Raw genomic sequence first — 22,649 nt, forward strand, 5'->3', positions numbered from 1 at the left:
GAGACCTTTCTGGAAGCTCTCAGAGCCAAAGGCCTTGACAAGAGAGGGGAAAAAAATTCCTAATAGAGGAACTGAGACAGACTAAGAAAGACAGAGATAATTTCTCCAAATCTCTAACCCCAAATAAACCTCATCAAAATTTAAAAGCCATGATTAATTTTTTTAAATAAACTTCAAAAGTGTCTTATTTCATTCCAAACGTCCTAGCTATGAGATTTCTCCACACCTCAGAGCAAGGTCTACACTTAGAGTTAGTTCTTTGGGCTCCAGGGACAGATGGGGAAGGGGTGGAGAAAGGAAGCTAGCCCCACTCTGTGTCTGTGAGGAGGGGCAAGATTCTGGCTTAGCCTGTCACTTTAAAAGGCATTGCTTAAAATAGGAGTTAGGAGTTTGGGTTTTGGAGACAGGTTGCAAGATTCAAACAGCAGTTCCACCCCTTATTAGCTGTATGTTCTTGTGCAAGTCACTTGTCTTACCAGCTGAGGTCCGAATGTTTGTGTCTTCCCCAAATTCAGAGTTGAGACCTTACACCTAATGTGATGGCATTAGGAGGTGGAACCTTGGGAGGTCATGAGGGTGGAGCTCTCATGAATGGAATTGGTACCCTGATAAAAGAGGCTTAAAAGAGCCCCCTTCCCCCCCCCTTCCACCATGTGAAGACACAGCAGTAAGGCACCATCCATGAACCAGGAAGCAGGTTCTCAGGAGACACTGAATCTGCCAGTGCCTTGATCTTGGACTTCCCAGGCTCCAGAACTGTAAGAAATAAATTTCTGTTGTTTATAAGCTACCTAATTTACAGTATTTTGTTATATCAGCCTGAACTCACTGGCCTCTATCTAAGCCTCAGTTTTCTTGACCCATCTCACATTACACATAGGAGTATAATGAGGATTAAATGTGCTGATAGAAATACTTAGTTCAGCACCTGTCATATAATAAATACTCAATATAAACTTTGTTACTTGGTCCATGCTAGTTCAGCGGAACATAGCCTTTCAAGAGACTCAAGTTTAAATACCACTTCCTTAGGCTTTTTCTACGCAACCAATTTCAAGTCAGCACCCCCAAGGTGGGCGTACTGTTCTTCACAGCATTTTGCACACATTTTAACTACACATCATTTTCTATTTGCTTAGTGCCAGTCTTTCTCCATTTGACAATATTCTCATGCCTGTCATGGTGGGAACTTGGCTACTGCGTTCTCCATTACGTGCCCAGCACCTAGCACAGTGCCTGGCAGGGGAGGAAAGGAGGAAGGATAGATCGATTTTTCAGGGACTATAAAAACAGCAACATTTTCAAGTGTATTAACCCATTACTATATCTGTTTGCTTTAAGCTGATAGTTATATAAGCTCAAACACATCCTAAAAAGAACAACAAAAAAATCTGTATTTTCTTGCTCCCCTCTCCCACCTTTAATGCTTTTGACGTCTTCTTTTACATCTTCATGTTTATTCTGTTGCAACTCGTTGTAGTTACCGCCTCTCCAATTATGATTCTCTCCTTTCTCTAGCATCCTGCTTCTTTTCTATTTAGAGTAGACTTTTCAATATTTCTTTTAGCGTAGGTTTAGTATTGATGAATTCTTTTAGTTTTTGCTTGTCTGTGAAATTCTTTATCTCTACTTCTATTCTAAAGGATAGCCTTGCTGGATAAAGTATCCTAGGCTGCAGCTTTTTCTCATTCAGGACTTTGAATACATCTTAATACTCCCTTCTGGCCTGTAGTGTTTGTGTAGAGAAATCAGCTGAAAGCCTTAAGGGGGATCCCTTGTAACTAACTCTTTGTTTTTCTCTTGCTGCCTTTAGAATAATTTCTTTATCTTTAACCTTGGCAATCTTGATTAGAATATGTCTTGGTGTAGGTCTATTTGGGTTCTTCTTGCTGGGGACCCTCTGTGCTTCCTGTATTTGGATATCTGATTCCTTCTTTAAGTTCCGAAAGAAAAACAGCAAGAGTTTCATCACAAGTTTTAAATCTTTCTAAGCTTCCACTATTTATAGCTTGGAGGCTGCATGGTAAACAGGAAAAAGGATGGAGTTTTGAATCAAAACACCCATGTTTGAGTCCCAGCCTGGCCTGTAGAGCAATCACAAGGAACCGTAAAAGTAATGAAGTACTGTACCATCTAATTCATGGTCTAAGTACAAGGTCAAATGAATGCAGTGCATTTAAATATTAATTATTATTGTTATGTTTTGAAATAAAAATTTAAGAGTTTTCTAAATTAATAAAATATTGTATTTCACGTTATTTTAACATATGCTAATATAGTGTATATATTTAGTTTTCTAAATTTTCAAAAATTTCTACTTCACCAGGGCATCTTAGTAAGTACTCCTCTCCTTATAAACTTGGCCTCCTGACCATATGACTTCCAGCCCAACCTCAGTCCCCTTTGCATAAGGTGCTATGTGGTCAAAAAAACAGGCACTGCATTTCACTCAACTGAGTGTGTCTAATCCATTTCTATGTCTACATTTATTTGTCGAATGAAGAAATAATACATCAAAGGGACTTTTAAGTATTAACAGATAATATATGTAGTATATTTAGTAGGATTTCTAACTTGATGAATGTTAATTATAAATGAAAAATACTTAAAAATTACCTATTTAGTGTTTTTGTTTAAAATGTAGTGGTTGTCCAGTTTTATGGCTCATCTGATAAGTTAAAAATTAGTTACTGAGTTGATCAAAATTAAGATGGCTAGGAAATTTAAGCTTTTTGATGTGTACAGGGCAGGCAGTTTCTAAACATTGTGAATTTTTTAAGTGCTTACAAAATAGTGGAGGATCAGACTTTGTTCTTTGATAAATATAATTGCTGTTGCAAATAATGTATTGAGAGAGATCTTACTGTGAAGTCAACAAGGATAGAGAAGAAAATTACAAATCCTAATGTATAGTTCTTGTCCTCAAGTAGCTTATGATAAACCATGAACATGTAAGTTTCCCCCAAATGTTTTATTTCTACCACATATAGAATCTTTGCTGTGTTGTGGAGGACCATAGAATGATCCATTGTACTATTTTGACCACTAGGTAGTTAAAAGCTAAGCTGTATTTCCTTCAAGACTCTTGTGATGTTGTTCCCAAAACACTGTGTCCTGTTTTGCCAGCAAATAACAATGTATAACTACTTTCTCTCCCTAGTAATTATAATATCACCCAGCAACATGGCTTTCAGGACATTAAATTCTTGGTGAGTCTTGCATAAGGATAGATTTTGGCATCTATGACAATGGTGGTCATGGTGAGGGTTGCAGACATGTCAGGACTGTGAAACAGAGACTGGCGAGAAAGTTCAAGATCATAATAATATCAAACACTTAGTTACATGTTTCTTTTGATGTATGTTCACTTTATTATGTATATATTACATTATGTAACCATTTTATATAGTAACTCACTTAACCCAGCTCTGTGAAGAGTGTACCATTTTCATCCTTATTTTATCGATGAGCAAACTGAGGCACAGAGGGGTTAAGTTACCCGTTCAGTGACTAAGTAGCAGAAGCAGCATTTGAACCCAGGTTGACTGGCTTTTCACCAACGTACAATTCTACCTATTCTCTGATTTAATTAAAATAAGCTCCAAATAAAAACATTTCAAGAAATTGATAATAAGATAATTAAGTTTAAAAATTTTAAAGCACTAACTAGACCTAAATAAGAGAGTGGCAAATGTGTGCAGCGTTCAGGGTTATCTGATATAATAAAAAGCTTATCAAAGAGAGCAAAGTTTCAGTTGGACAAGATGTGTACACATGCGTTTTAGAAATTAAGAAATATTAAATGTTCAGTAAGTGTATTTTATGCATTTCAATCATAGTCTGTTTTATTTTTACTTTGATTTCCTGTTTATATATCCATCTTCAAACATTCCCATGAACTCCAGGCCTATATAACTGACCAGTCTCTAAAAATACAATCGGCATTTCAGAACCAACCAAATTCTTGATCCTTCTCCCACCAGGCGCTCCTGTCCGGTAGACTCATCTCAGACAATGATCTCATCTCTCAGTTATTCATTCAGACCTAAAATTTAGGTATCAGGCTTGACATCCCTCTTTCTCCCTCTGCGTCCCCACTGCTGTTCCCCCACCAAATCCTCTGTGCATTATTTCTTCCCAGCCTCTGCCTCACTCGCTATGATCAAGCCACACCACCTACAAGGCTCAGGCCAAGAGTGCCCCTGCCTGGAGCCAGCCTGAGATGTGCATCCCCTGGTGATTTGTAAATCTCTACTCAAATATAATCTCCTCTCACCACCCCACCTAAAATATCAGCTTTGCCTGCCCCTCCCCCCTTATCACTCCCAGTCCTTCTATCAGAAATACTTCTTATTTGCTAAGAGAGTAGATCTTAATTGTTCTCATCACACATACACACACACACACACACACACAAAGGGTAATGGTGAGGTGACAGACGTGTTAATTAACTTAGTTGTGATCATCACTTCACAACATATATCTCTGTCAAATCACATTGCACACCTTAAATATATACAATTTTATTTGTCAATTAACCTCAGTAAATCTAGGGGGGAAAAAACTACTCATAAAAAAATGAAAAAGAAAAGGTGCTTTTTTTGGTCTGTTGTCTCTCTTTCCTTTATAAAATTGTCTTAATTTGATCATTACTATATCCCCAGAGCATGAAATAGTGCCTGGCATACAAGTGCTTGCCTTTTAATTATTTGCTAACTTAATAGACTGTATTTTTATATATGTATATTTTATATAGATTATATGTAATTAACTCATGTTATATATCTTATATAATAATATAACTATATAAATAATATTAAATTTATATATTTTATAGTATTATGTGTATTATATAACATATAATTATATAATAACATTTCTAATGCTGTAGTTACATTATTATGTGCTAAATGTATATAGGTGCACATATGTAAAATACTCATTTTGATGGAGATACTGGGAAATGGACCATTCATACCTTGCTATAGAAATGTGAATAAACACAGCTTTCTGGAAAGCAGTCTGCCAACTTATATCTGAAATGATAACATTCATCCCTATTGACCCAACAATTCCAAAAAGCAAACTAAAAGGTGCATTTATTAGGATAGTCAGGATATTATTCATAATAGTGAAAAGGATATCATTCTACATCAATCAATATCAGCTTTAAGTAAATTTTCTACATTTATAAAAATGTTATCTGCAATTATTTTGAAAAGTCATGTTATCAAAGACTATGTAATGGCATGGGGGGTTTTCACCACACGTTGTCAAGCAAACAAAGTTTACAAAATAATATCTTAAAAATATTCAGCATAAGCATTTGAATTGTATATTATATATATTTTTAATTATATATAGAGAGAGAAGAAAGACCTGGGAGAGTCTATAATAGTATAACAACGGATATCTCCGGGTGGTGTAATTATAGATAAATGTTTTCTTCATTTGCTTGGTAATTTTCTAATTTTCTATCATGAACATATGTTATTTTACACTAGATGAATGCATGCTTCTAAAAGGGGGCTCTGTTTCGTTCTGCAAGAACTAAATTTTAGCATTTGTGTAGTATTTATTTGATGAGCAATACTGAATTCTCAAAACTTGTAAAATGCTCCAAAGTTTACAAAAAGAAAGGAACAAGATCTGTTCTCTCAAGCAGTTTACATGACCATGACTTTGGTGTACTTTGGAGAAAAGCCATGTCTAGACTTAAAAACTCAGCACAGTGTTGAGAGATGAATTATGGTCTTGGAAACAAAAGAGACAGGTGGGAAACTACAGGATGCCATATGCTAGTCATGTACTCCAGACGTGTTGCTTAACTTTTCTGACCTCAGTTTTCACATCTGTGAAACAGGGACATTGAGCGAAATCGGTGCTAAATGAGTGTATTATAGAGTGGAATTTCAGATCTAATTTGGTATTTGCTGGGTTAGTAACCTCCAAGCAATTAATCTATTTTATGTTGAAAAAATGATTCATTTTCAGGTAATTGGGCCTTTATTTGTAAATGGGAATAGGACCTGGATCCTAACAGTTGTTAGGGTTGTAGGGGAAAGATTTCTTTCTGCAGATCTTTCTTCCTGCCAGCTCATCCATCATCCACTTATTTGTCCATCCGTCCATTTTTATGGGACACCTTTCATATACAAAGCTGTGTACTGGAGACCACGGTACTTACTTAAACACTTTACTTCTTTAATAACATTCCTCTGAGAGTCTATATATTGATTAAAAATTCATTGATTTGACATTTTTAGCTATCCAAAGACTGTTTTGAGTCAACTACATAGCCAATCTGCATGACACCTATGAACTCTGATATCAAGCAGGCCAACAGTAAGATGCTCAGTGAGTTTTCAGCTGCATCACTTGAAGGAAGGAAAGTCAGAGTCTGCCTGTGCTCTGCCCTGGTCAGAATGCACAGGGAGTGTTTAGGTAACAAGGCTTGATCATTTGAAAGGGACATTATCAAACTGGAACACATCCAAATCAGATGACAAGGCTAGACTGCAGGTGGGGAATCAACTTAGATGAAGCTTGTTGGAGGGAGCAGAAATGTTTAGGAGGAAATGGGGGAATTTAGTGGAGAAGAGAACTAGTTAAAAATGCCTGAAGTTCTATCCTGTAATGATTGTGGTGGCTTGTCCTCAGAGGCCAGTGTGACTCAGACCGGGTCCTAAAGAGTTCAGTGTCATTAGCATGAACAACCACTTGGACCCACTGCCCGAGATCACCCCAATTTATTCCTACTGCAGTTCAGTGCATCCCAGTTAGTTAATTATAGTACCCTGTTCCACTCTCAGAAAGTCCCGATATGGACAAAAGAGTATATTTATCCTAAGTTTTGTAGAAATAATATGGTCTTTCATTCTACCTTAGACAGAATTACAACGAGGAGAAAAATAATGTAATGGGGCGACTTACAGAGCAGCCATTTTCCTGTCACTGGTAATGAACAGACACCTGAATATCCCTTGTCTGGGATGCTTTAGGCAAAAATCCTTTCTTCGGTGGGAAGTTAGACTTCGTGGTGTTTAAGCTATCTGCACTCCAAATGTAAAATGCTTTCACGATTCTATGGTCAAAGATCAATTCCATGACATACCTGTAGGTAACATTTATAGTTTAAAAATGTTTCTCTCGCTAACATGAAGACCTCTCTCCATTTTGCACTTCATTGAATTTCTGTGGGCTTTGACTAATTCCTGAGAACTAGCAAATTTGTACTAGTAGTTTCTACATGAGGTTCCTTGTGGATGAGAAGGAAATAGAGACCCTGCTGTGATAAAGAAAAAAGACCAGGGAAGTACTGTTTAAGAATATGACTGGGATAGGAAATAAATCCAGCCTTCACTAAAACTAATCTATTTCATACTGTAGATGACTTTCTTTCCTATTTACTTAAGGTATTTAATATTTATTCTCTTTCATAAATCACCTACTATAATATAGTGTTTTGTGCTGTAAAATTAAGAACACGCTCTTGAAACTTAACCAGTCCCAGTTTAAAAGCTGACTCTGCCAGTCACTGGTTTTGTGATTTGAGATAAAATATGTAACCTCTGAGCTTCAGATTCTTTATCTATACTGCAGAGAGATAACAGTACAATTTCAACCTGTAATTCTGAGGATTAGAAATAATTATGTTGAAGAATCTGGCGCACAGTATGTGTTCAAAAAGTTAGCTATTATGAGAGACTCTTTTGTGAACATTTAATCTGTTTTAACCTACTTGTCACTATTTAATGCTGCTCTATTTGTACATCCTTGTGCTCAAGGTTGACTGTCCATTTGTTTGCACATCTGCATATTCCTCATAATTAATATCTTTTTTAATGACATATGGTTTAGTGACTGGAAATTGAGTCTTACCTTCTGTTTTCAATTTGTTTATGACTCAACGACTCAATATATGTGTCTGAACTTAATTTTCCATTCTGGAAGCTAGAATTTAAAATCCTCGCTCATATGTAGCTATTTCAGAAAATGAGAGGAAAATGTTTAATCCAAGGGTTTTGAATACGTGCCAGGCTATTCAGCGGTGCCGGCAGGATGCATAGAGATGAAAGGCCATGTTTTCTCTTATGTCAACAGGGAAATCTAAATGAGGATGCCAGCAGCCTAATCTCTGAAGTGGGAGAGCTCTTTGGGCTGAAGTTGCATTTCAAGGGACAGCAGTAGAAAGCATCATGTTTGCTTGGAATGAGGACAGGCAGAGGGGGCGGGAGTCCTAGGCCCTGGAATTAGGCTGAGAGTATCATTGCCCTGTGTGAACTCTGTAACAATGCCCCATGACCGGATCTCTCCGCAACCTGCTCTCCTGAAAGCCATTTGGATGTGAGGTTCTAACTTCTGAAACTCCTGAATACCTTTTATGCTGTGTCCACATTCTGTGTTAAGTTATTTAAGTCATGTCTTATCTATTAAATATAAAGTAGGTGGTCTAATCCCCCTTTCTATTTGTCCTGCCCTTTCCCCTCCCCCTGCAAAGAACCTTGTGCAGAGTGGCACTGAGTATCTTTTATTACAGTTTTGAATTGAATACAAAAGACAATAGACTTCTGTGATATCTTAATGCAGAATTTTATTCCAGTGTTTTGAAATGCACACACGTACACACCCTAAAACCACACTGCAATAGAAACGAGATGGTAGGCTAGCCTGAGAAGTTGGTGGGTATGAGAAGCATATTTAATTCATTTTCTCTCTCTAAGTTTCCTCTTCTGGCCAGTATGTACTCACCGGCCACATAGGAAGAAAGCCTTTGTGTTTTGTTTCTTTTTTTCTTTTTAGAACTCCCCGTTAAGAGTTTTTAAAATCTGTATGGAGCCAAGGTTTGCGGCATTCTGTTTGTTTTTTAGGGAAGAATCCACAAATATATAGCACTTAAAAGTTTAATGAAATCATACATTCAAAAAATTATACCATCCAGACGAGTCCAATCTGGGATTTAATTTATTGCCTAATGTTTTGTATTCATTGCACCTTCCAAAAAAGGTTAAATTTGAAATTTTATTAAAAACTCCCTTTGAATTTATGGATTGAGGTGACTGTTTTATCTAGTTGCCGTGTAGAATTAGTATTTACTGGACAAGATGTGTTGATTCAGGAGGTTGTCTGTGGAGTGCTTGCCCCGGGAGGGTCATATTAAACTTGAGAGAAGCTTTTTGAGCAACATAGCATCTTGGAGACAATATATCAAGCTGATAGGTACACAGCTCTTGTGTTAAGAAACCAGGGGTGAAATTATAGCTGGTTTCCACTTATTGCTTTGATGCTAAGGACCCTCAGAGGAATAGGTCTAGGATAAAAGGGGTTAACCAAAGGGGAAAAAAGGTTTCCAGAATTCAGTATTACTAAGAGCATGTAGAATGAATAGTTCTATGTCAATAATTTAAGATGACCACTCTGGAAATATTTTGGGATTTTGTATAATCATAGTGTGACCAATTTAATGGAGCACTTTTTTTTTGTTATCCCCCCCCCCCAAAAAAAGTCAAGATACTTTATTATTATGAGGAAGCATCTTTGGGGCATTCCTTTTTTGTTAACCACACAGTAATACAGCTTTTTTTTTTTTTTTAACACTGAAGGAGTTTTGGTATAAATATTTAAAACTCTAATTTTTTTTCATGCTGATGACTTAGCATGAAATGCAGATTCAGAATTTGGATTGGCAGGGATGTTATATTCCCTGACAGAAAAATTAGACAAAAAACAGTCAAATAAGGTACAGTTTTATATGTTCTACATTATATGCAATTTGCACTTTACTTTTTGCCAGGGCTTTTTTTCTATGTGTGCATTTGTTATAAATCAATTAAAGAATATATATCAAATAAGAAATCATCATTGTTGTAACCAATCATGTTTGCAGATAAAAATATCAATTTAAAAGTCTTTAGCAATGAATGCCCTTCAAACCAAAGATTTATAGTTAAGTTACTGGGTATCTGGCCCTGGACAGGACAGTCTCATTGCATTTCCTAGGTATTTTCCGTTTCTACAACCTGAGACAATGACCTCATACCATTTCTTCTCTCTTCAGGCATCCAGTTCACTCTCACGCTTTGGCTCAGTTCAGGAGCAGGTGCCTTTGCTTTTATTTTGCTCCCTGAGAAAACAGAAGTCATCCGAAGAGATCTTTGCTGTTTTCTCATCACCACATCTACCTCACTCTGCTCTGCAGCCTGGTCTGCATTCACTTCTGCACCACGGTGGACTGTCCCTGCTCTGTCCCACAGCCAGTGTGCACCAGCTCTCAGTTCAACCAGCGCATGCCCTGGCTCTCAGTTCAACCAGCGCATGCCCTGGCTCCCTGCATGCGCACCGGCGCACACAAGGGCTTTGCTCTGGCGATTAAGTATATTTCCTTCTCTTATGTTATCTTTTCCCCCAGTCTCTTCTGGATCATTCCAAGAAGTATACAAATGCTGCGACCTCCCCCAGTTTTTAGAAAACTTTCCTCAGATACCTTAAGCTTGGCCAAGTGCTGCCTCGTTGTCTTCTACCCTTTAGACCAGGACCCCTCAATAGTCTCTAGGCTCACTCTGTCCTCTCATCCCCTTCCCTCTCATGTCTCTTCTTGGGTTTCCCAGAATCAGACTGCCTCGCCCACCCTGCACTGCGCCTGTTCTTGGCAAGGTCATGTCCACTTGGCCAAATGCATAGCTTAACTATTTGTCTTCTCCTTCCTTAAATTCAGCACATTTGATAGAATCGATCGGTCCTTCCTGTGGGAGATGCTCTCTTTACTTGGTTCTCAGGATGCACCTTTTCATAGCTTCTCTCCTACCTCACTGATCACTCCTGTAAGTCCCCTCTGTTGCAAAGCCTCCCCCACCCCCCACCTCAGAATTTTAGTGCATCCAAGCATCAGTGCTCAGACCGCTTCCACACTCACTATATATACACCCACTATTTAGTTCATTTCATCAAGCCTCAGCCATTAAATACCATATACATCGATCCGCCATTCCTACCCAGACCCATATCTGCAATCCAACTTTGGTGTAGACACTAAAGTTGTGTAATATACCTCTTACATGTGATATGGACAAAAGAGAACTCTTTTTTGTTTTTCTGTTTGTTTTGGGGGTGGTGATTAGGTTTATTTATTTATTTTTATATTTGATGGAGGCACTGGGGATTGAACCCAGGTCCTCATCCATGCTAAGCATGCACTCTACCACTCTACTCTCCCGCCAAAGGGAACTCCTGATCTCCCCATAACCCATTTCTCTCCTCAGTGTTCCTCCAGGTGCCATCCACCTGGGTGCTGGGGCTGAGCACACTGGAATCATCCTTGACGCCTTTATTGTCTGTGAGCAATACACGCCTCACTCAGCTGAACCGCAAAATACACCACTCTCTCTGCTGCTGTCACTGGGGCCTAAGCTACTGTCTTCTGTTAGCCTGGGCAGCTACAGGAGGTGCCTCTCCTATCTCCAGCCCTGTCTCCACTCCTCCCTTCACCCAGACTGGCCTTTATCAGTTTAGAGTCATGACATTCCCTTTATTAGCGATGGTTCCCAACCCCACTTAGAATGGAATCCAAAGCCCTTATTGTGACTTTTAAGGCCCAGCCCTGGGACCCCTAGGGCTGTCTGTCTAGACCCTGCCTATCTCTCTAGCTACTCTTCGCTTCCCTCTTCTGGGTCCGTTTCAGCCACAGAGACGTCTTTTGACTGTTCCTGACGCTCAGCCAGGGCTTCCCCGTCCTCGCTGCCTTTGCCCCGACTGCCCTCTCTGGCTGGATCGCTGTTCGTCTAGACATTCTCCCGTCCACTTCCTTCTGTCACTGAGGGCTCTGCTTAAGGTCACCGAATCGCACGTGCTCTTCCTGTGGCTCTCCTAGCTATGGGAATTGTTGTGTGATAACCAAAATGCACCCTTCTTTTCATGTCTCTTCGCTTCCCCTGCTTTACTTGTCACCTGAGCACTGACCGCCATCTGGTAGGATCTTCGTTGTCTGCTCGCTGCTTTCTCCCTCCGTTCCTGGAAGTTCCACAGGGTCAGGCGCCATGGCTGTCTGACTCAGTGCTGTCATCCCTTCACACAAAGAACGCTCCTTGCTCAGAGGAGAGGCTCAGTGTTTACTGAATGAATTCACGAGTTATTGGTGAACTTGGAACCCTTACTACAGACCAATGAGACATGGAATCTCATTCTTCCGTTCTCAGCACTGGCCGTTCCTCAGCCTCGTGGTTCCTAGGCTGGTTCTCCCGAATTGGAGAGTGTATAAGTCACATGCGACGTCAGGTTATGTCTAAATGAAAGTTGAAAATGAACCCTGACAATCGTTTTCCTTATTTTGATTCCTTCTCGTCCTCCACCAGTGGCCTCTACTAATCCTTGGTCATAAAGAATTTCTAATAATCAAAATGTTCCTAAAAATTGCAGTATAATAGCACTTAAATTATGCTAAGGAAGTTCAGATAAGTCCAATATAGTAACAACCATAGCTAACAATTAATAATTACCAGGCCCTGAAGCAGAGTGCTTTATTTACAGTGTCTCTGATCGTCACAGCTGTTCTGCAAAAGGCAAAGGTAGTGTCCCCATTGTAAAGACAAGAAACCAGCTCAGAGTTGTCTGGTGATTTTCCTAAAGCCACAGAGTTGGGCTGAATTTGCTTTTGAGTTTCTGACTATCTTTGGAATACACTGTGATATGACAGGTTCCTTCAGGTTATACCTGTTGGAAAAATTAATTTAATAACCGGAGCCTTCTTGCCGATTTTTTTAATAGGACAGGCTTTAGTTTCACCCGTTTCTGTTAAGCCTTCTAGAGCTATCCAAAGAGATTTCCCTGATAGGTTATACCAAGCAAGTATGCTGAATTCAGGAAGAATTTGCCAGAGATTCAACCAGACTAGAAAAGGGCTCTGCCCCAACTTGCAGTGTATCTGAACAAGGGCTGTGTCATTGTGAGAAGGGGTAACCAACTGCATAAAACTCACCAAGAAGGAAGCTTTAGTTTTTATATTTTTATAGGTGAGAATTAAGGCTGGAATGTGCTACTTTCAGCCAATTATGTATATTTTTCTTGTAAAGAAATAAACATTAATAAATCTTTTTTAAAAAAAAAAAGTCAGTTGCATCCGTGAGTAGCGATGTGATTAAGGAGACAATGGGTGACATCGATGGAAGGAATAAAAGATCAGATCGGGATCTCTTGCCTTTCAATCGCTTGCCTGTTGAGCAAAGAGTTAAATTAAAAAGGTACTTCGGTATGTGCTTCACTAAGTCCCCCTCCGTGTTTTCCATTAGACAAACAGAAGTACCGGTGGGGATGTGCTGCGTGTTCATTTGTCTTGCTGTTTGGGGCTGCCTCATAAGGACTGCAGTACTAATGTAATTGTGTTGAAATGAACAATAAGGAAGTAGAGTAGTTCAGGAATGAAAATGTTAAATTAAATGGACCATGTTTAACATTGTTGTCGATCCCGAGGAACAGTTTTTCCAGTATACGGAGCATTTCGATTCCATCCAGCATATGTTCTCCACGGTTTTCTCTGCTCTAATTCATCTGTGTTTTTCGACAGCTCCAGATGGCGTGCTGCCTCCGAGGCTTTCATCTGCCACTCCAACCAGTCTTCAGGTTGTCTGGTCTACACCAGCTCGTCACAGCGCTCCCGGCTCTCCCAGATACCAGCTCCAGATGAGGCCTGGCGGCTCTAGCCGTGGGCTTCAAGAGTGAGCATTCTACCCCGTCCGCCCTCCTGACTGTCACCCGGGTTGTACAACGTAGACGTAAACTGACTGTGTCTGAAATTGCTGAACACTTGCAGGGCAGTTCTCTTTTGCAACAAGTAAAGCCCCCCTTTTAAAAGTGGGGACCCCTCCCCCCACAAAGCAATATCCTGGAAGATAATTATCTGCTTTGCAGAAATAACTATTTTTATTTTTATATAGCATCAAAATAAGATGTCTTCACCCTTAACTTTTCATAAGCACTTAGATTGCCAAAAGCAGGCATACATCCGAACCCCATAAAGCCTGCTGACTATGGCTACAAAATTATGAAATTTATTCTACAAATTCCACGGGGCAGCCATTCTCAATACTAAACAAAAGTTTACTCAATACTACTAGGATCTACATCTCATATAAATGCAATAATACAAAGCCTTTGCCCAATGGCTACTTATTTTAAGAGATACCATGTGATGACAGAAAATTGGAGTACTGAAAGGTATACTGACATCCCCTGAAAATTATTTTTGTTAATTTTTTTAAATTTTTAAAAATTAAACAAAAAATTTAAATTTATTTTTATTGAAGTGTAGTTGATTTACAGTGTTGTGTTGGTTTTAGGTATCCCTGAAAATTCTTTACAATAAGATTTTATTTGTTTTTTACTTCTTTAAATGTCTAAAGCATCCTAATTTTAACATTTCTTTCAAATATAGATTATTTTCCAATCCTTCTGCATCGTTAAGCTACGAAGTGAGAGATCTCCAACCGTACACGGAGTATGAATTTCGGGTGGTTGCTTCCAATGGATTTGGCAGTGCTCATAGCTCTTGGATTCCATTCATGACTGCCGAGGACAGTAAGTGGTCTGAACAACACACAGCCAAATGTCCTCTCCACTAGGAAGTCTTCAAGCCTTCAGTTTTTCCAAAACAAAGAAATGAGCCTCCTCTATTTTCTTGGTGTTTAGTGACAGTAATCTTTACCAGAGCCAGAGTTGTCAGAGTCTCCAGAAAGGAAAATGTGGGCTTGGAGGGTTGGAGGGTTAGGCCAAGAGACAGGAAGAGGTAACTCACTATAAATTATGACATGGCCCCATTCAGTCCTTTAGGGGACATCTAAGTGTCCTGAAAGAGAAAGGGTATCCTCTTGTACTTTGTGACCAAATGTTACAAGTGTTCTCTGCAGAAGAACATAAGATACAAAGCTTCCTTTATCAGGATGCTTAGAGCATCATTACACCTTTTTCTGGTAACGGATTCCATTATCCTTTTCCTCATACCTGAAAGACAACCCCCAGAATAGAGGAGTGTAATCTGACGGCAGTGATCCTGTGTCTGTTACAAAGAGTAGATTGCGATTGTTTTATTCAACAAATACAGAGAATTTTCTAGTTTTTCACAGAAGAGTTATGTTTGCATATATATGTTTTTACTAGAACATATGTCAAAAATAAATACACGACTGTAATACTTAGTTTTGTACAAATTGCCTCTAAAAAAGTGTATGTATGAAAGTATAACGTTTTTAGAAAAGTCAGAAATTAAATCAAGCTGCACAGAGTGAAGGAGGACATTGTATCTTTGAACAGTGAGGTTTTTAGGGTTAATCTTGTCAAGTCTTTTCATCAGAGGCTTCTTAGAGGATGTTGCTCTGTTGGCCAGCTGCCATTCTGGCTCTATATTCAATGAGGACTCAAGTGACTTTCAAAAGGCTAGATATTAATCTCAAAAGGCATGGTAGTTGAAACAATATCAATTGTATATTAAACAGGTTCTTTTATGTATACAGTATCCTTAATTATCTTATTTTAGTGAGAATAAGACATCAAGTGAGATTGAATCAGAACTATCTACCTTGCTTAATGCTTACTTTATTTTTTTAAAAAAAGCCATTATGAGCAATAATATATAATACTTCATCCATTTCTCCCAATTCATAATTACTCCCAGGGAGCAAGTTAGGTACTTTACAAGGACACATCCAGTCCTTTCGTCTCAAGGGTACCATTTAGTAAATTATCAGCACAGTGCAATAAACGACACCCAAGGTCCAGAAAGCATTAATGCACCTACACCCCTTTTAGGGAGAACATTACGTGCACTCTGGGGAATCTGGCAACGTGAACACCAACTGTATACGGATTTATGAACAAGAGAGCTTATGCTCAGAATAGATTTTTGAAGAAGCATTTTTTAAGGAAAAAAACAACTGAAAACAGATTTTTAATCTCCTTCTTACATATAACATGCTTGATGGCACTCAATAAAGGTTAACTAAAAATAATGATTCAGCCCACTGCAGAGGTGGAATGCCTGTAGAACGCCACAGTGGAAGAGGAGCAAACTGTCTCCTTTATTTGGCACTCACAACTTTTGTTTCCACAGAGAAGAGGGCAACACTTGGATTTCCCCAAAGGTGATCCTTATTGAATAGGGTTGAGCACACTTATCTCCGGCCTCATCTTACCATAAAACAAGACTTACACACTTAGTGAAGTTAGAATTTTCAGGCACAGAGCTACTGCCTTTTTTTGTGATGTTTAGGGCTGGGGTTTGAAGTGAATAGTGTTAACCCTTCATCTTCCTTCATTAAGAATTAGTAACACTTTGTTATACAGATTAACTCATAACACCCAGTCATCGTTTTCATGGAAATCCTTTCCCTGAAACAATTGATGTCTTCCTCCCTCTGCTTCACCTGCGGACTGTGGCGTCATACACATCAGCAAAGGGCCAAAGGCTGGGCGTTTGCCCCTCCAGGTTAAGTTACCGGCACATTCTCACCCCTGTGACATGATGACAGTGTCCTATATATTTAGGGTGTCAGTGGAGATGGATGCCAGCTCTGAAGGGATGTGCAATTGTGTTGACAAAGACTGAGTGATTGGCACTGGGTACAAGCAGTTTTTCTGTCAAGGCTTCAAAGCTTTGCTTATAAAACCACCCAGGCTGACAGCTCCGTGCCAGAGTCACACTTCATACTTGATCCTGACCGGCACCTCCCCTTCACCAAAGTGTAATTCCCAAAGTAGACATTCCACATACCACCTTAGAGAATGAAACAGAGAAGTCACCTCCTGCCCACATTTAAATTTCAGACCGTCAATAGGTGCCTTTCTGCAGCAGCCAAACCCTCAAAACTTTCTGGTGCCAAAAAAAAGTCACCAATAGCAGTATTTTTAATGTGATACAGTGGAGAGCATGATTTTCATCAAGGCTGTGACACGGCCGGAGACACTTAGGCAGGAAATGAACTCTGGCCAAAGAAACAAATGCTTGGGTGAAAAGAGAAGTTCTTGTGGACAGAGAAAAAGGCTATGAGGAATTTTAATAGATTTTTTTTCCCCGAATAATTTATCATTTACATCACTGTGCTACTGATCTCCAGTTCCATGCATTTTAAAAAAATCTAGTGTGCTGATGCCAAATAATAATAATGCCCATTTCCTATGAATATTTTAAATCCTGTTAAACTTGTGTTGATAAAGGATGTTTGTTCCAGCCAACTTGGTCAGGATAGTGTTCAACTGTTTGCAACCAGATAAATACAAACAACACATGATTTTTTTGTTGTTAACATGCTGTTGGCAATCCAAGCACCTATGCATGTCTGTGGCTTGTAAAAATGCACTAAGGTCGTGTTAGACTGGGGAGCATGTGGTTGATAGCATGAAGACACTTAGCGCTCCATTGAAATTTTTGCTGTCTTTTCATTAGAAAAAATTATCACTCTGGAGTATATTATTATTCCCTCTCTCTCAGTGTGTTTATAGTTGTTTTCCAGGCAGTGCATGTATGTAGAAATGGTAGCTGGCTGGAAGGGATACTTTCTTCCAACTTTAGCTTAAATGGGCAATGCTCCTTTGCCTTATTAAAATCCTGCCCTGTGTAAAATATGAGATAACCCACTTTTCTTTAAAAATGTGGATTCCCTAGACCACTGGAAGTCAGATAATCTGTTTTTTGCAAGGTTTTTCAGCTAACAGAATTGAAATATGGAGTATCTCTTTATTTCATTTTTTAACAACAAACATATGTTGTATACACAAGCCATTTGAGAAACCTAATGAAAATGAGTTCTTTTCTAAAAATCACTTCTCTACCTCCAAACCAAAGCAAAACAAAACCAAAAAGTCAAATTGCTTCTAGAACTGATCATTTAGTTGTCATGTATTTTTAAAAGACTAAAAATTGAATCATTCACTAAATTTGTAGTTAGAAATCCTCATTTATATTTTAGCCACTAGTCAAAGAGGCATTATTATACAAAATTTGTGGACTTTGAACAGTTTATTCTGTAGATTTACTCAGACAGTTTTTTCATGTTTCATTATTTTCTAACAGACTATTCATAAGTTATGACTGGAGTATGCTAAATTTAGAAAGATGTGTCTTATTACCCACACAATGAGCTTTTAAGTACTACTAACACACTGTTTTTATTCATTGAAATCGGACTTACTGTTAGTTTTTCCACACTTACAGTTGTGCTGTGAACAAAGGATGCAGTAGTGAGGGAATCAGCGTAGTATCTGGGTCTTGCTTTAATTTTCTCATCAGCATTTTTTGAGCATTTTTCCCATGTTATTCGTCTTTGAGATTCTCATAGCCATTTACAAAGCAACTGTGGTTCTTCTGCAGTAAGACTGAAGGACATTGCAATGTTAATTGAAATCTGTATCTAACAGAATACATTTCTGCTTTCTATGTTGTCTGACAAAATTGTACTCACCCATCAAGCCCCAGCTCAAATGTCACCTCCTCTGTGAAGCCTTCCCTCCTCATTGCTACCTTAGAATTTTGGTTTGTATTTACTTGTGTACCATTAATATCTCTTTCTGAATTATAACTTCTCAGGACCTAGGGTTCAGTCTCATTTACCTTTGCATATCTGGTGCCTAGTGGAAGGTGTGATATAGAGCAGGTACCCAAAAACTGTTAGTTGAAATACTGGTTAAGAAGAGTTTCATGTAAGCAAATCCATGAAAACTCCACCAAGCACCCCTTGACTAGGTATCTGCCATGTAGGAAGGACTGAAAGAGATGTGAAAGTTACAAGAATGCGTAGGGCAGTTTTCTTTACTTGAAGCATCCACTGTCCAGCAAGAATGTCTAAAGATAAAGATGTCTTTATCTAGTAAAACCGTAGGGTATTTAGAGCCGGGAGCAGGTCCGGAGCAGGAGCTTTTCCCTCCGCATGGAGCATCAGGAGAGCCTTCCTGGAGGGGAACCAGGAGAGGGGAACAGGGGATGAGTTGTGTTTGGAGTTGACTTCAGTATCAGATTTCAGATTTACTTCCTCATCACTGGTCCAGAAGAAGATGTAAAAAGCATTTGCTATAGGTGTCCACTGACACATGGGGCCAGGAGGGCATCTTGCAAGGCGTCCTGTTCGTGGTTCCAGCCTCTGAGTATGAGGCAAGGAGGGTGAGGGTGAGAGGCAAATGTGAGAGAAGGAGATTCCAGAAGTGACCCTCATTTGTCGCCTTGGTCACAGGCAGCCTGCTGGTGTCCCTATGACTCAACATGAGCTGTCTTGACCAGGGTAATGAATGTTCTAATCAGAAAGTCCTCTGCTAAAAACCATGTGCTATTTCAAAATAAAGGGGGATAAATATACAGAAAGAGAATTCTGAAAGGAAAACATGTTTTCTTCTTATTCTCACAACCTGTAATGAGTAAAACACAGGGTCCTTGTCACACGGAGGGGAAGTAAAACTGTGAAATGAAATTTGGTCAGTTGATCAGGATATTTCTAGAGCAGGATTTTCCAAATCATTTAATAAATGTATCTGTGCCCTTAAGAGTATGTAAGTTTTAAAACTAATGTTGCATGGGAAAGATCCTATTAGTAGTGTGTTTTAGAATTTAAAGTCAACCTGCATTTTAAGAGTGTTCCATGTGAAAGAAAAACAGAAACCTTTTTCAGTGAGGATGGCACATATTTGTATCTATAGGTTTTATTTTATTTAATGAAGAAATGTGAACTTTAAGTTCAGTGGTGCTAATTGATGGTTTTGCTTTTCTGTTCCAAAGATGTTTTCTTAATTGCTTTAAATATTCACCTCTGAATACTGACATGGGTATCTTCTCACACAGTGTTGTGGGTCTCTGTTTTACCCCCAACAGAAGATCCATGATGCAAAGTAAATCATTTAATCTGCTGATTTTCAGAGCAAAGTGGCTCTGTTTGCAGGTCACTACTTACTTTGTTTTCTTACTTTGCATGGATTCCACCCTCCAAATTCTTGCATTTCCAGAAGTTATGAAAACAAATATTTATTATTATCTTTATATTCTCATTTTTATATCCCAAGATCCAAAGCTAAAAGTGACCCACAGAAAATCCTTTGAAAGGATAGGGCTTGATGAATGAACAGTTTTCTCCACTCAGCCTCAGTCTCCCTCTTGAGCTCTTGAATTGCGTGGGACACTTAAACCCCACTGCTCTTCCAAACTTGGAATCCCCGGCTCTTTTAGGACTTTTTTCTGCCTTCATGAATTCTCATATTAACACATGTGATTTTCTGCCCCACACTTTCAGGGAAGAATCCGTAACAATTCACTGCACAGTATGCCCCAATTCTGGAAGTCAAAGCATTCTTACTCGCCTTCCTCTACTGTCCCGGTCTCAGGAGAAATAGAGAAAATAGTTCCCCAGTATTGGCTCACCCCCTTGCAGACTGTGAAATAGTATTGTTTCGGAGTCAACCATCTTCTAGTCTTCAGACGGTCCTTTTGTTTAGTAATGGTGCCATGGTGCACAGCCCTTTTCCGATTTTATCAGTGGTCGGGAAGCTGAATGTTCGTATTTGTGCCAAAATGTAATGCCTGTTCTTATTATTTGTTTTGGGATAGAATTGTGTACCCTCTTCATTCCAAGATTAACATTTATCTTTATTTTATTGGTCCTATTATGTAAGTCTTTTATTATAAGCCGTCAAAAATCCTCCGTGTGGGAAGTAGCTGAGGTATAAACAATAAATTGATAAAAGAATTCATGATTAAAGACAGGATGGAATCCATCATTCTACTCTTCTGCTAACATTTCAGTGTGACTATCAAAGGCCACATGAACAATTAGCATGGAATATATTGTTCTCTATCATGATACCTCCATATATTTGCCACCTTGATTTTAATTCATTGGCAAATTTAGAGGATATTCATTTACAGAGTTAATATTACAGAAAAAAGAGTATTTAAACCAAGTGAGTTTTTAATGAGAATGACAAATAATTGCTTCAAGGCAATCGTGAGAAAATACCAGGAAAACTGAGCAATCCTGGGCACCTCTAGTAGCAAACAATTTATAAAAGATTCATGAAAACCACTGAAAAAAGTTACACACGTACTACAGGTGTGAGTCATTCAGACCCCCGCACGCACGTACCCGTTCTGCCCAATATACACACCCGAGTATGAAAATAAACAAGCAGACCCCTTGGTGAATAAGCTCATTACTCTGTTTTAGGCTGGGGCTGAACTTTTGAAGCTGATGGGCAAAATCGTTTCCCATAAAAGATGATTTCATTTGCCAAAAGGAAACTATATTCTGTTATTAATGCTGAAATGAAACAGCCTGAAATATGAATCTGTGATCTGAACAGAAAGGATGCTCCTGTTCCCGGCTCCAGGAGGGGAGTTCTCTAAACAGTTACACCCACGGAGAGGGCTGTGTGGTTGCATTTTCATCACGAGCCAGCTGAGCTGCGTGGCTGTCCCACCTCCCAGCCTCCCCTCCAGTGACAGCCGCATTGACAACACGTTATACTCCACATTGATTTTACAGTTAAGGAGCTGATTGTGATATATAGGGATTTTAAGAATTCAGCTGAGAGGCTGACTTTTGCCTTTTATCATTCCATTAAAATTTTATAACCATCTTTTTCATGTCATTTCATCCATGAATTCTTACTTTAGAAAGTGATAGCTACTGCTGTGAGCATAACTTTTCTCATGTTCAGAGCTTTTTATTGTATTAGCAAACTACCCCAATTATAGTTATTACTCATGTTTTACATAATTGTGGCGACCCTTTCAACCATGCTGTAGCACGCCGGTTGATTTGTGTATAGAATTAGATGATTCGGCTTATCATTTTAAAGCCTGAAATTGAAAGCATGCCAAGAGTCAGGTTTTAACACTTCCTTAGCCAAAGGAGCTAATTAAGCCACTTTCAGCTTCCGAACCACGGACTTTAAGGACCCTTCCTGCACCAAGAGCAGGGAGCCTACTCAGAGTGAGGAAGCTAATAAAACATATGCTGGCTTTTAAGGGGGAAAAAAATTCATGCAATTGAAATTGTACATTTCTTCTTTCCCAAGATAAGAGATCATCTTTAAGGAAAGGCTGTGTTCTTGGGGGCTTGCAGTCCCAGGTCATCTCATTACCCTAGATAGTTCCCCGAGAATACTGTCATCATATTCAGGAGAAATAAAAGGCTTTTCTCCATCATAGCAGAGCATAAACTGCATCGTTGTTACTTTCCCTGAAGAAGCGCAGTTTGATAGTGCACATACGAGGAATAATTATGCAAGTCCCTGGTGAAAACCCCAATAGAAAATAGTCTGATTTTTTTTAAGTGTATATGATTCTTTTTTGAGCGAGGAAGGGTGAGTTAGGGTTAGACTTCAAGGCCTTGATTCTCTACCATTGATTTTATGGACCTCAATCTCAGAGGATTTAGTTTTATGGAACAACATTGGTATCTTACAAGACTTGTGCTTGCTTTTCTTTGGGAAACAGCCAAATCTAGATGACAAGTATAAATAAGAAACGCTCCGTATTCCTATTTTGATACGGAGAGCAGAACTAAGACGCGTCACTGCGGTTTTACAGAAGCTTTAAAATGAAAGCTAACAACAGACTCAAAGGGAAAACTGTGATCCCTCTCAAGATCACTGTACTTTTAGGATTTTTCTCTTCAAATAGGATGCAT

At 38.9% G+C, this 22,649-nt stretch overlaps 1 protein-coding gene across 1 annotated transcript in view; it reads left to right on the forward strand.

The window, feature by feature from the left end:
* LOC105100345 (usherin) overlaps nucleotides 1–22,649 on the forward strand; it is a 370,866-nt gene that overhangs the window by 142,690 nt on the left and 205,527 nt on the right. The window contains exons 16-17 of the mRNA XM_064477011.1: nucleotides 13,556–13,706; nucleotides 14,423–14,565. Coding sequence (XP_064333081.1) covers nucleotides 13,556–13,706; nucleotides 14,423–14,565 — 294 coding nt within the window. The remainder of the gene's footprint in view (nucleotides 1–13,555; nucleotides 13,707–14,422; nucleotides 14,566–22,649) is intronic.

This window comes from Camelus dromedarius, chromosome 21 (assembly GCF_036321535.1).
Source record: "Camelus dromedarius isolate mCamDro1 chromosome 21, mCamDro1.pat, whole genome shotgun sequence".
Lineage (NCBI taxonomy): Eukaryota > Metazoa > Chordata > Mammalia > Artiodactyla > Camelidae > Camelus > Camelus dromedarius.